At 35.0% G+C, this 13,738-nt stretch overlaps 1 protein-coding gene across 18 annotated transcripts in view; it reads left to right on the top strand.

Moving 5' to 3' along the window:
• The window catches only part of ADAM22 (ADAM metallopeptidase domain 22), a 273,701-nt gene that overhangs the window by 240,208 nt on the left and 19,755 nt on the right, over positions 1 to 13,738 (top strand). For 8 of the 18 annotated variants that reach the window (XM_024250366.3, XM_002818272.6, XM_024250365.3 and 5 more), the window contains 2 exons: positions 8,723 to 8,823; positions 9,175 to 9,241. In XM_024250366.3, the coding sequence (XP_024106134.2) occupies positions 8,723 to 8,823; positions 9,175 to 9,241 (168 nt within the window). Of the gene's footprint in view, positions 1 to 6,202; positions 6,311 to 8,722; positions 8,824 to 9,174; positions 9,242 to 11,497; positions 11,609 to 13,738 lie in introns of all 18 variants that reach the window. The other 10 variants (XM_054559552.2, XM_054559548.2, XM_054559549.2 and 7 more) reach the window with 3 other exon arrangements.

Raw genomic sequence — 13,738 nt, 5'->3', positions numbered from 1 at the left:
CTAGAGTGACTAACTCATCATTAATGGAAAAAGTAAAACTGGGACAAAATTACAATTTAAGAACAACTAGGTTTCTTCATGACGTGTTTTAAACTCTTGTGTCCAAAAGCGCTTGAGTAAAGTAGGAGCCGCCGTTTAGGCTTTCTGTTGGGTAGAGGTTGATTGATCATATTAGAAATCTAAGTTTGGTGAGTTTCTTTAGTGGAAAATAGAATTAGGCAAATAAGATTAGAAAGTTTCAGCTTTTAATGATTCAGCTTCATTTCCACAGGAACTAAGGCTATAATGTAATTTAATATTGCTGAATATATGAAAATGAAAGTGAAATGTCTCATAGGCAACATAAGCAAAGCTAGCACAGTGCTCTAAGATGTGTTCTCATTAGGGATTCTATCCAGAATAAGGGAATTGCCCACACTTTAGAAAAATGATTAATATTGAAAAGTATGCACAAATTTCTTGTTCTAACTAACTCAATATGTAGAGAGATATAGTTAAGAACATTTTCACATGAAGAATCTCTTTTATGTGCCTGATATAATTTCATGTCTCCTGGTGTTACTGAGTCATCATTTCATTGATCTGGCTACTCTTTTGGAATCTAGTCCATCATATTTTGAGAGTTGTCACATCTTCAGTGGATATTTATTTTATATATTTTGATATATGTCAACACAACCTTTTTTTTGTCCTTGCCCATAACTAATGAATATTAGGTTTGTACAGTAGGTCTCAAAGTGGAGAAATGGCAAAGAATATCCTTTAGATCAGGAAGTTGTGAATGTATAAGTGTTTTCTAAATGATTTTCCTTTTTGAGAATATATGTTAGTGATTATAGATAAAGTGGTAAGGCCAACAGACCAAAGCATGCATTAAAAAATATTCAATCTTATAAAAATATCTATAGACATTCAAGTAAAGATCTTCCCAATTCCAAAATATACCAGGAAGTAAAATTAAGGATTTTGAGTTGTTATTGATTTTAAATTAGATTTTTCTTTGAGGTTCCATGGTAGGGAGACCAGTCCACAAGGAATCAGAAATCTACTAGTATGTGGTATTGGAAAATCTAACTTTCCTCAACTCTGAAATCAAGTAAGGTTCTTTGTAATCTGTAAAGCATTATGGTGACGGGAAATTATTAGCATGTGGTCTTGGAAGACTGTATTTCTCTGATCTTTGAATGAAAGAGGTGAATGTAGTTGTTCTTAAAGAGGAAGGCAGCATTCATTGACATGAGTGAGGCTCACACATACTGGTTGAGGTGGTGGAAATGTCGGTGAATGTAAACTTTTGCTTTGACACTAAATGCAAGACATAATAAGTATAATAGCCTGTTATCAGATTCTAAATACTGTTGTAATGGCTCAGAAGTACCAAACTGGGCATAACTTTCCAATTCCTGGAGAGGACAGGCAAGTAATTCTGTGACTGAATTTGATAACCAGATAAATTTTCTCTCCTGAGAATGAGTCCTCAAGGGTCTCAGTATAGAGAAGGATTATATTCTATGTTTTCTTGCAAGTTTGACAAAAAGATGTGAAGCAGACCCATTTTTTTTTCTTTTTGTTCGCAAACTTCGTAATAGAAAGAAACTGGAAGCTCCATTCTGGGGCATAGTGAAGGCAGAACTCCACATATGTGCAGCATCACTTTAAATCTGCCAGTGTCTTACGATGGGCAGAATTGTGGAACAAAGGAGCCATAGCCTTAGACATTAGGTAATTAGAATGATGGTTATATTTATCCTTTCATTTAAAATATTCAGGAAAGAAAACTTCCCCAATTTTTTCAGTTGATATTATTGTTTATATTATAGCACAATTGCTTTAGGACTTAGAAGCTATATGACTTGTAATGAGAATTATAAGTGGATTTTAGTTTTTAGGGTAAGTTTGCAAATAGCAATAGAATAAGAAACATTAACTGAACTTAGATACATAAAACATTAATATTTAGCTGAAATCTTATTCTCTTCCTTTGTCTGAGATGAACACACACCGTTAAGATTGATGAGAAATATAAAAAATAATTAGATTATATCTTTTTGATCTATGGTTTCACTTTAAGCAGAATGCCCTCCCCTTCCCCATTTCTTTTCTCTCTCACCTGTTTTAGCCACTTTATTTTCTACTTGTGAACTTCTCATCTTTTTTCCAAACCTTTCTTAGTTTGTTTTTATATTATTATTATTATTTCGGTGATATTCCTGCATCTGTCAATGTTACTTGGTACACATTATACAGTATTTATTAAAACAGTAAAGTAACAATTTAAAAAGAGACAGCCCAGATGCCAACCAAGCATTGGAGAAATGCCTCCTTCAGCACTAAAGTTAAGAGTTGGTTAAATGGTTTTTCCTCCAACATTTTAAGTATGCATAAGAATTATTAAGATAAATATAATTCAATTGATGCTTTTAGGAAAGATTAGACTTCTCTCATAACAGTACCATTTGCCTAAAGGTTTTGGGGTGATCAAGAAACAGTCTTCTTCATGTTTAAATTTAGAATGCTAACATAACAACTAGATGATTTATAATTATGAACACATTAAGAGTTGTCTTCTGAAGTGGAATAAGAATAAGCAAGCAATAAGCATAGTATTGTAGACCTGGAGAGAAATAATTGTATTAATTAGCTCCCCCAGAGTCATTAAGTTACAGAGGTTGATCCTTACGTAGAGAATAGGAAATACCTTCAAAAGAATGTTGTTTAATGGGATGTATCAATTCAAAACACAAAATGAAATGCCAAAGTTGTACAGAGAAGAAAAAGACAACATATAATTAATGTGGGGAGAGATACGTTTTGAGGGGGAAAAAAACTAGTTACATAAGTGTTTATTATATTTTGGCTATTGTTCACTAAAAATCATACATGTCTAAAATATTTGCATGTAATATGAGAAATTTGAGGTAATTTCCCCATTATAAAATTTAGCACTAATCAGGCCACCTACTGTGGTGATCACTTTTAGTTTCCAAAATTTGATGAAATAAGAAAGCACTCAAGATTTAGGAAGAAAGCCATAAAGATAATAAAGGACTGGAAAAAGAAGTTTGATTTAAAATTTTAAAAGGATCATTTAGTTAGTCATTTATGACAACAAATGATGAAAAGTTATTTTATTTATCATGGGGGCTTGATATTCTCTATTAAAGCAAGAAGAATTAGCTTTGTTATGATATGTAATTAATAATTGTAAAAAAGACAAATTTCTAGACAACGAAGGATGTTAAACATTATTAGTAGTAGTAGTATTGTTGTTATTATTTTTTTGATATGGAGTCTCGCTCTGTCGCCCAAGCTGGAGTGCAGTGGCGCAATCTCGGCTCACTGCAACCTCCGCCTCCCAGGTTCAAGCGATTCTCCTGCCTCAGCCTCTTGAGTAGCTGGCATTACAAGCGCGTGCCACCACATCTGGCTAATTTTTTTGTATTTTTAGTACAGATGGGGTTTCACCCTGTTGGTCAGGCTGGTCTCGAATTCCTGACCTCGTGATCCACCCACCTCAGCCTCCCAAAAACATTATTGTTAAGAGATCTTTAACAAAATTCATAACCTATCACTGACATTTACTATGTGAAGAAAGTTACATGCATTCCTTATGGAATTTTAAGGAAAAGCCAGTGAATTTCTATCTTTTGGAGGCTTTGCAGTGTGATAGATAAGAATTTAATCTGCTCAACGTAATGAAAAGAAGGTGGTGCTCCAGAAGTACATTGAACTGAAACTGACTGAAACCCACAGTTTATGACATATTTAGCATTTAGGGTGTTTGGGCACTGTGTAAAAAATGACCATGGACTTCAGAGAAGTTACATTGAAGGGATAATAAAACGGGTTCAGTTAAAAACAAAACAAAACTGGGCCCCATCCATTGTGAAACATAGTCCATCTACATCCTCAGTGTCAGCTAAGTGAGGCCTTACTTAATGTTTAAATTTAAATGTTAAAGAGAAGGCGATCTGTGGGATAGAATACTGGGAATGGTCAAATGTAGTTCAGTGCTTTTATATAATAGCTTGTCTTTATTTTTTATTTATTTTATTTATTTTTTGAGACAGAGTCTTGCTCTGTTGCCCAGGCTGGAGTGCAATGGTGCGATCTTGGCTCACTGCAACGTCTGCCTCCCAAGTTCAAGCACTTCTTGTGCCTCAGCCACCTGAGTAGCTGGGGTTACAGGTGTGTGCCACCACACCCAGCTAATTTTTGTATTTATTGTAGAGATGGAGTTTTACCATGTTGGCCAGGCTAGTCTCCAACTCCTGACCTCAAGTGATCTGCCCGCCTCAGCCTCCCATAGTGCTGGGATTACAGGCGTGAGCCACCACGCCCAGCCTGGTCTTTAATTGACTTGAATTTGGTGAGGGACATCTCGTCAGTTTATAAAGATTATCAGTAAAGATAGTAGTGATAAATGGGATTTGTTAACCATAGATATTATTATTGGAAATGTGTTCATGGGATTCTTTTACAAATATTAATATAATAAAAAAGGGAAGTTTTCTCCCCAAAGCAAAAAATAGAACTCTGATTTTGTTGACAGCATTTTTTTTCAAGCATTAATGGAATATTTTACTGATACAAGGTAAAATAGAAAATATTAATAAAGATCTCTTACAGGGGAAGATATAGCAGATGTCATGTAACAATATAAATATGAAGTTTCATATTATTTTCCTATAAAATTAATGTTTTATATACTGGGGAAAAGAAAGAATAACTATTATGAGCTGAAGTCATTTACAGAATTAAAAATATTTTGGAGGAATCATATCAAAAAGTTATAGGTGGAATTAATCCTACATTACTAATTTCATGAGAAATTCTACTTTCTTTAGTAAACATAAAAGAGAGTAGATTAAATCACACAAGTTAAAATATATGCTTCATACTAATTGAAAAATCTTTTTCAGATTCATAGACGTGTGTAACTAAATAGCATTAAAATAATATGAGAGTATTCAATCATTGAAGAGAATGAATGACCAAGTATTTTAAACATTTACAACAATATGGCAATAATTCAAGCAAGCAAACACCTGAAAATGGCATTTTGGGGATTAAATTCAGCATCAGCAAATAATCAAAATTATAATGGTAAATAAGGAGAAACCAAATAAGAAAAAGAAAAGTTAGCAAATTTGTGCTTTTGCTAGAGATTTAATTAAGCATAGCTTTGTTAAAAATTCTCAGTCCAGCACTAGTTTGTGGCACCTCCAACAATAGTACTGAATAGAAAAGAATCAAGTTTTAGGTGCAGTTGGCTATTTGGAGGCTACACCACTGACAAATGACCAGATTAGCTATTGCAGGAAGGTTAACTGGGGGTCTTATCTAAAATTTTCTGATTACGTTAGGAGAAGTAATAAAAATCTGTTCCAGTCTTAGTTTATTGAAAATCAGATGACTTGGGTCAATAACAGTGCAGATTAAATACATTTTCACTTGAGCACTCCTACTACAGTAGAGAGAGAGAACTAAGGTCACCCACCAACTACCTATAAATATGCTTCTATAGTTCCAACAAAAATTCAGTTATTTTTTTCAACCTTTTCTTGCTCTTGCTAAATTATCTTCCTTCACATATTCCACTGAACAGTTATAAAATTACCTTTTTGATTTAACTTTGAATCTTTCCATTTCTTTGTATTTCTGTTAAATGAATAATGAAGCTCTAGATTGAACATCAAACTCTAATAGTGATTTATTTGGATGAAATTCTAGGATAGTTTAAAAGTCAATCAGTTCTTTTAAGACCAAATCCAGGTTGCATTATGTGATGTTTAGAAATTATAAATAGTTTATTCACCACGAAGAAAAAAAAAGCTATGCTTAATCTGGGTAGGGACTATCTGTCCTAACACACCTTCGACATAATTTTTTTTTTGAAAATGCACTTAACATTTTCAAGTATAATGAAGTTACCATGAAAACACTCATATTTTCATATTTTTTCCCCAAAGCAAGGCTTTATTCATCCAAACGATAAAAGAGTTTTGTAATTGCATTTCTGGCCTCTACAGTTAGAATGCTTTAACTTGTCTCATTTATTGATAATTTTATGTGTTGTGATAGATTTGATTCATGTAGATCATTATCCCTACCTCTCTTTTTTCCTGAAATAATATTTGTATATGTCTGTGTTCATGTGTGTGTCTTGTTTTCTGACTCTGAAATGTTTATTATGCCTTAGACAGTTACCCCAGGGAGATTATGTAAAAAAGCCTGGAGATGGTGACTCTTTTTATAGCGACATTCCTCCCGGAGTCAGCACAAACTCAGCATCTAGTTCTAAGAAGAGGTCTGCTTTTCTGTCGCATTTTCAGATTTCTACCTGTTCCATCACACATTATTCCATTAGTCAGAACATTTCATTATTTTGCAGCAGGTTTGATTACTTCTTCCTTCTTTCTTGAATGTTAAAAAATAGTATCCTTTGTTCTTTGATTACTCTACTTCAAAATGCCATATGCTCAGAACCACTCATTATACAAATCAGGCCACAAAATCGAAACAAAGCAAACCAAACAATAACTCTGAATCTATACAGAAACCTCAGGGTTTTTCAGTCTTGCTTTATATGGCTTAAGAAACTATACATAGTATTTAATAATATTTAAATGGTGAGCTTTATGTCATGTTTGGTAGTCAAAGAAAAAGGTTACTGTCATGCTTCAATAAAAGCAATTGTTAAATAAATTGGTAATATAAGTGCTGCATTGAATATTTTTTAATTTTATATATATCAAAGCTAAGCTCGCTATAAAACAAAGATTGCTTCTCTGTGAATCATATATTTGAGTATTATGATTTTGCCTTTTTTGGGGGGTGATTATTTCTAGACTTTATAAGTTACAACTTAGTTGACAAATTAAGAGTGCTTAATTTTGCCTGAGTTTTATAATAGTACAGGTGGGATTAATATTTTATTTATATGTCTTAGACACTGATGCTATATTCTTATTCTAGCATCTTAAGGTGTATGACACCATTTAAAATTCTGCATGCTTTGTAACTGCTTAATAAAATAAATAAAAAGAAGAAATAAATAGTTGGCATATTTTAGGAAATGAGACCTATATTCACATTGAAGGAAGCAAAAATATTCTTGTGGGAGAATTTATTTATTTAAAGTTGCCAATAAGAGTATAATGGACAGGAAAAAAGGTTTGGTAGCCCTGCTCATGCCTTTGGGCACATTAGCTACTTTGCAGAGTGAAGGGGAAGTTGCTAGTTTATTGAGAGGAAACATGACCTGTTCCGGAGTTCTGTATAGAGTGGATCATCTGTAAATATTCTGCGATGTCTCTCAGTCTTTGTAAATGTTAATCAGGAAGGAGAATAGAAGGAATTAGTGAGACCTGGGAACTCTACTTTATGTGGAACTTTCTTAAGCATGAAGGATAATTTTCACTTAGATAACGTAGCTTCAAGCAAAAGTAGAAACACTAGTTGTCGCCAAAGGAGTATGGTTCTACAGAATAATGTTTTAAAAAATGTATTCTTTTAATTTATGGAGGGCTTTTTCGCTAAGAAAAGACTAGGGTTCTACTTGAATTCTCTGATACAAATATTTTCTTGATAGAATATTAAATTTTTAATTAAATAACATGGTAAGTTAGTGGAGAAATTAATGGTTTCCAGCAGAATTTCTGCTGTTCTTCTGTACAAAATATGAGTCATTCTGTGAGTAGCAAATGATGCTGAGAAATTCCAGCCTAGGGAATTCATATGGAGTAGTTGTGCTGAGTTCCATTTATTTTCACTCATCAGTAGAAGGCTTTTTTTGAAATAGAAATTATTAACCATTAACCAGAATAATATGTGGAAAAGATTTTTAAGTATAGTGCTGTTTTCTAAAGTTCCTATAAAAGAGTTTAAAATATCCATTTGAATAATTCCCAGATTTTAGAAAAATCTCAGTGGGTTATGATTCTTAAGCAGTTATAAGTTCTTAAGATTTCTCTGAAGTATATGTAGCTTGTTAAAATTCTTGTGTGGTACAAGGTAGGTGTGTAAATTTTGCTTCTCGTAGATAATTCATTTAAAGATGGTAGGACACAAATAGCAGGTGGGCTCAATGGTACATGGGCTTTGTGAGAGGCACTGTCATGATAAACATCTGATTCAGTTCAGTTATTGAACAATTAGCCGACATGTACTACATTTTTTGGACCATATTTGTGGAGAAAAATGCCAATTCTTAGAAAATAATTTTATTACTTAAGAAAATCTAAATAATGCTTTGATAAATGTTAACCAGGTTCACTTGAGCAAATCTTTATGTAATCTCTTGGAAGTCCATGTTCTCATAATATTTGAGTGGAAACCATTGCTTTACAATTAAGAAACATCTATGGTGGGACCCCATTATAACTCTGCTGCTGGGGTGATGCTGAAATACATAGTGAATTTGCTCTGTGGTTGCTGCGTTCTGGGGAATGTAAATTGGCTTGCATTGTGTCTTGATACTTTTCATTTATATACTATTGTAATGGGGTTCCATTGTATTTGACTTTTCTTAAATTGGATGTTGTGTAATTCTGCCTTCTTCATGAAGACTTTCATGTTCTCTTCATTCTTTCATTTCAGATTTTTTCTTTCTTGATTTATTTTATTTAATGCACAGTAATGCTTAGAAGTTTTGCTTACTGATCTCAAAACATTCATTTGGTTACATTTTTGAACAATTTATCAATATTTTCAATTTCAGGTCAAATGGGCTCTCTCATTCTTGGAGTGAAAGGATTCCAGACACAAAACATATTTCAGACATCTGTGAAAATGGGCGACCTCGAAGTAACTCTTGGCAAGGTAGAGGCCGGCATTCTGAATCTGTCTGCCCACACAATCAAGGTCTATATTCTGTGGCCCCTGGTTGTAAAGACTTTTGTTTCTTGGAAGCTCTTTAGCTCTTCTCCCAACAGAGAGGAGAATATATAGAATGAGAGCCTAGTTTTTATCTGGATGGGAAATGACGGGATTCGGCAGCACCAGGACACTAGACACTTTGTGAAATTTAATTTGAGAAAGGTGCACAGTGTGACAAACCCGGTATTCCACAGTGGTGCTGCTTATCAGTTACACCCACTTGAAATGCCTTGTAATTAGACATAGGGCAATCACTTATTTACATGGAAATCTAGCTCTAAACATCTTTTTCAGGTAACCTGGGAAGCAACAAAAAGAAAATCAGAGGCAAGAGATTTAGACCTCGGTCTAATTCAACTGAGTAAGTCTGAACCTCTAATGGAAAAAGGCATTTCAAGGTCCTGTGCAAATAGTGTCAAAAGTAAATTAAGCAGATAGTCAAAGAACTGTAAACCATGTCTCCGGTCTTGGTTTTGTCTTTTAAATTCTTTTTTGCCCTTTAAAAATTAACCATGGCTTTTCTCTTTTACATAGGCATCTCCGCAACTGTGCCCATACCAGTATTCATTGATAGTGGGGGTCTCACCCTTGCTGCAGGCTTTTTCCTCCAGTCACCTGCCATTGTGGGGTCTTGGTTCTGTATGAAGGGAATTTGATAACATTCCTTTCTTCTCATCATCTGGGATTCAACCATTTCAAAGGGTCACCCTTCCTCTCCCCAGTACTCACACAGCCTTGTAAGCATCGGGGAAAAATTCCGATTGTACTAGAGCATGATACTGCTCATGATCTGAAACCACCACTATGAGGTCTTCATGGCTGCAATCTAAGCATTCTCTCAGACTAATGGAATAAGTTTCCCTTTTAAATTTTCTGAGTACATTTAAAAGGGCATTTTCCTAAACTTGCTCTTTAACTGAATCATTGTCACTAAATGCAACATTATCCGTTTTAAATGATAGCCATGCATTTACTTTTTTTTAAGGGGGGTGGGTTTAGAAGTCACATTTAAAGTCATTTATAATGAAGTAAATAATGTACTTGTTTTGTTTGTTTCTCCACTTAAGAAAGTACAAGCAAAACAAAACCTCTTCAAATCTTTATCTCCCTTCATGGAATAAAACACATCCTTAGTATCCTTTTGGACTGAACCTGCCACCTGATTTTTTTTACCCATTCTATTTTATCCTTCCTACAATTTTTTACTTATTTCTCACTCTAGTGATAGTTATTATTTCCAAGATCTCTATTACTTCCTCATGCCTTAATATTTGGAAAGTCTGAACAGCAGGTATCTGTTAACTGCTCGTCAGAAACTTATGTTAGCTTTTCCGTCATATACCCTGCCTTTTTCAGTCCAGGAATAATAACGTTGCCCTGAAATTTGGACCTTCCACCTGAATGGTATTGTCTTGTAAGTGGCTTGTCAACATGGATACTTTATAGACACGATACACAATTTCAAGTGATACCATTGCATGGTCCAGAATGACATCATAGAATTCCATCATAAATAACTAATGTGTTAGTGTTTATCTTATACATTCCCAAAGCGCTTGGATGCTTTAGGGCTCATTGTTGATAAACTCTTCTTGGAATGTTGTTTGGTTTGTTTTGCATGAGGTCACCTAGTAAGAGCTCCTTAACTTATCTTAGTTGCTCACAGGTGTACAAATAAAATTGCAAAATGTTCTTTAGAACTCCCTTGTGTACTGTTTAGTGTTCTAACAGCATTTCCTATAACAAGACTTCAAAAACTCCTAAGTTAAAAAAAAAATCAGTATTATGTTAAAGCTATGAGCTTAGGACTGAAAGCACATTTGGTGTTTTAACAATATTCATACAATGTTTTCTAGAGCAGTTACTTATTTTTTTAAATGTTATGTATAATTTCCACTCACATTGTATGATTAAAATTGTAATACTACAGATGTCCTTTGAGAAATCTTGCCTATGAGATAATTAAATTATAATATTTAATATGATATTATAATAGGATCATCTTTGTGAGGGAGAAGTATTAAGGACTTCCTCAGATTTTTCAGACTTTTCTGATTTTGGTTACATGACTCATGTTAATTAAATGGATCCAAATCTGTAAAGCTGACCACAATTCTCACATACCTTCTTGTACAGGAACTGTCTCTCTATATATACATACATATATATATATATACACACACACACACACACGTGTATATTTTCTTACAAGGATTCCTGATAGGTAGCATATCAAGAATTATGTTTGCAAACTTTTAATACTTTCCATATTTAAGTAATCCCATTTGCTTCTGATAGTATAATACCATTTGTGTGACTACAAGAGGAGCAGAATTACCACAGACAAATATATCTTTTATTTTTTTCAAATAAGAGGTGTTTCAGGTCCATTACTCAAAATTCCCTTTAGTACCTCATTATTCCAAAAGATGATGAAAAATTGGGACATGAATTAAAACATGCACCATAAATGCATGCTCTGCTAATTAACAACAAAAAATGTCCTCATATATTGTATTGTTTTTCCAGTCAAAACTTTTGCATCTTCCTCATTGTTGTACATGATGTAAAAAAATTTTTTGGCTTAGACTTTGTATTATATATTGTGTTTTTACAGGAGGGAGCCCCAAGCACCTGAGCCTGGGCACTCCCTCGCCCAGACAGTCCCATCCCAAGGCATAAGCCTAGGGGGCTCTGACACCCCCCAGACAGGGAGTCTGGATCACAGGTCAGTCTCCACCTGCCCCTTCATGCTGGGCTGCCACTTAATCTCCTTCCAAGTCCTTTCCTTGGCTGAGAACAGGGCCATTTGATCTTTGAGCGAGCCCCCATGTTTGCTCAGAGGTGCTCCTGGTCCAGCCAGCACCAGCTAATTTTCCTTTGCCTTTCCATCCTGGAAAACACAAAGAGCTCCCCTATCCCATCTAACGCATTTTTTTTTGCATGTTGCGCTATATGCCAAGTCAAGCCACATAGGTAGATTTACTGCAATATGATGAAATCCCATCACTCCAGCCACCATGACCTTGAGATATCAGGAAGCTCACCATGAAGACATTTTCATGGGCAGATCCCCAGAAAGAACAAAAAATTGAGAGATCTTTTCAGTGAAGAACTCTCCGGTGAAGTGACCACAGCCTTCTGAAATGCTCCCTGAAACAGAGGAAAAAGTCCATCGAGTGCAAGTCAAGCCATGTTGTTGTAGCATTCATGGAATAGCTGTGGCACCAGTCCTTTGAGTTTCTAGTATTGTCAGTGAAAGGAACAAATGTCTCCTCCCGGAAGTGGCCGTCTGCCTGTGGGTGACTCACTTCGCTGTGTGGCTATGTTTCACCTGATTACAGCTGCATGGGCTTTTCTACGGTTTTCCCCAGGCCAGAGCATTCACTAGCCTTCATTTGTGGCTGCACTTGGCTTTTTGACTTTTTCTTTTTGTTGAGAGTCTCAGTGGAAATCTTTATGCAAGTTTTAATTGGCTATCTGTGAAAGCACAAGTTGGCAATGATTGTGGCTAAAGGCAAAACTAGTGTGAGTTGTTTCTGAGTCAGGAGATACTATCTTACCAAAAATGGTCTTATAAGCAGAAAAAGCAACTGAACCCTTCTTTCAGAAGGGAATTTCACAATGTTATTTTGTATAGTACCTCGATTATGGCTAAAAATGAGGGAAAGGGCTGTGGAAAAAATAACCTGATATTTTTATATAATTGGAAATGTCTTCCATGTTTATGAACAGCTCGATAACTAAATATGGGAGAAAGAAGGAAAATGTAACCAAAAATAAATAATGTATTTTATAATTTCCCCTGGTTTGTTTACAAATAACTTATGTTTTATAGAGCTTGAATCTTTATTGTCTATAGTATCTCTAGAAGTTACTTTTTAAATGAAAAAAAAAAGAAAAAGAAAACCTCCAAATTCTTCCAGTATGGAATTTGTTAAATCTACATTATTTTACAAGGGCAAACTCTGAAGGGGATGTATTTTTGCTTGGCTCCCAGGGTAAAAATCAAAGGAAACTCTGGGGAAAACCAACAACTTAGACCTCCCTCCAATTTTTTTACCTTTAAAATTTGCACAGTAATTCTGATGGAAACATTGCCAGATCCATCAGGGAAATGCTAACTAAGGTCATTATTATTCTCTGGCAGTCATTCACACAATTCATGGTCAGACACTTGGAAGGCAACCTCTGAGGGTTGGTTCCTAATGGAAACATGAGCACTTTATTCTGGAGTGCACAAAGAAGAGGAAGGAACACTGCAGCTGCAACTAAATTACTAAACCCAGCTTCAAGATCATGGAGGCCTATTTAGACCACACTTAATGTGCATTGAGGCTCCAGGATCAGAAGAGTGGGACCCTATCTGCTCCTTCCAGAGCCAACTGGAACATACTTTCTTGTTGACTCCAGCTTGAGATCCTCTATAGGGAGTAAGACAGTGGTCATGTAAAAGCCTTATATTGGAAAGAGAACTTTGTTCCTTTTAATTGTTCTTAGGGTGTTGTATGCCCAAATGCCAGATTGGAATTGCAGCCATCTGAATATTTTCAGAAAGCATCATTATCATTTAAAAACCAAAGAGCCAAATGAGAGGTGGCCTCGAAAAAGCCACTTTAGAGGTGGGTGAATGGGACTGTTGACTGTACTGTGATTGAAAGGGAGCTTCTAATTCACTTTGGGAAGCCACTGGAAAAGGCTTTCCCAGAAATGTTGAATACATTGTAGAATGCCTTGATTGAGCCTTGTTGTAGCTGAGATTATTCTCATGTCATTGTATAGACTGCCTCATAGTCACCCAACATCCATTCTGGTTTATTTGCCATGGTCACTTGCATTTGGAGGGTGAAGACATCCT

Source organism: Pongo abelii, chromosome 6 (genome assembly GCF_028885655.2).
Source record: "Pongo abelii isolate AG06213 chromosome 6, NHGRI_mPonAbe1-v2.0_pri, whole genome shotgun sequence".
In the NCBI taxonomy this organism is placed as follows: Eukaryota; Metazoa; Chordata; class Mammalia; order Primates; family Hominidae; genus Pongo; species Pongo abelii.
The sequence above is the reverse complement of the archived record's forward strand: the minus strand, read 5'-3'. Positions and strand labels throughout refer to the sequence as shown.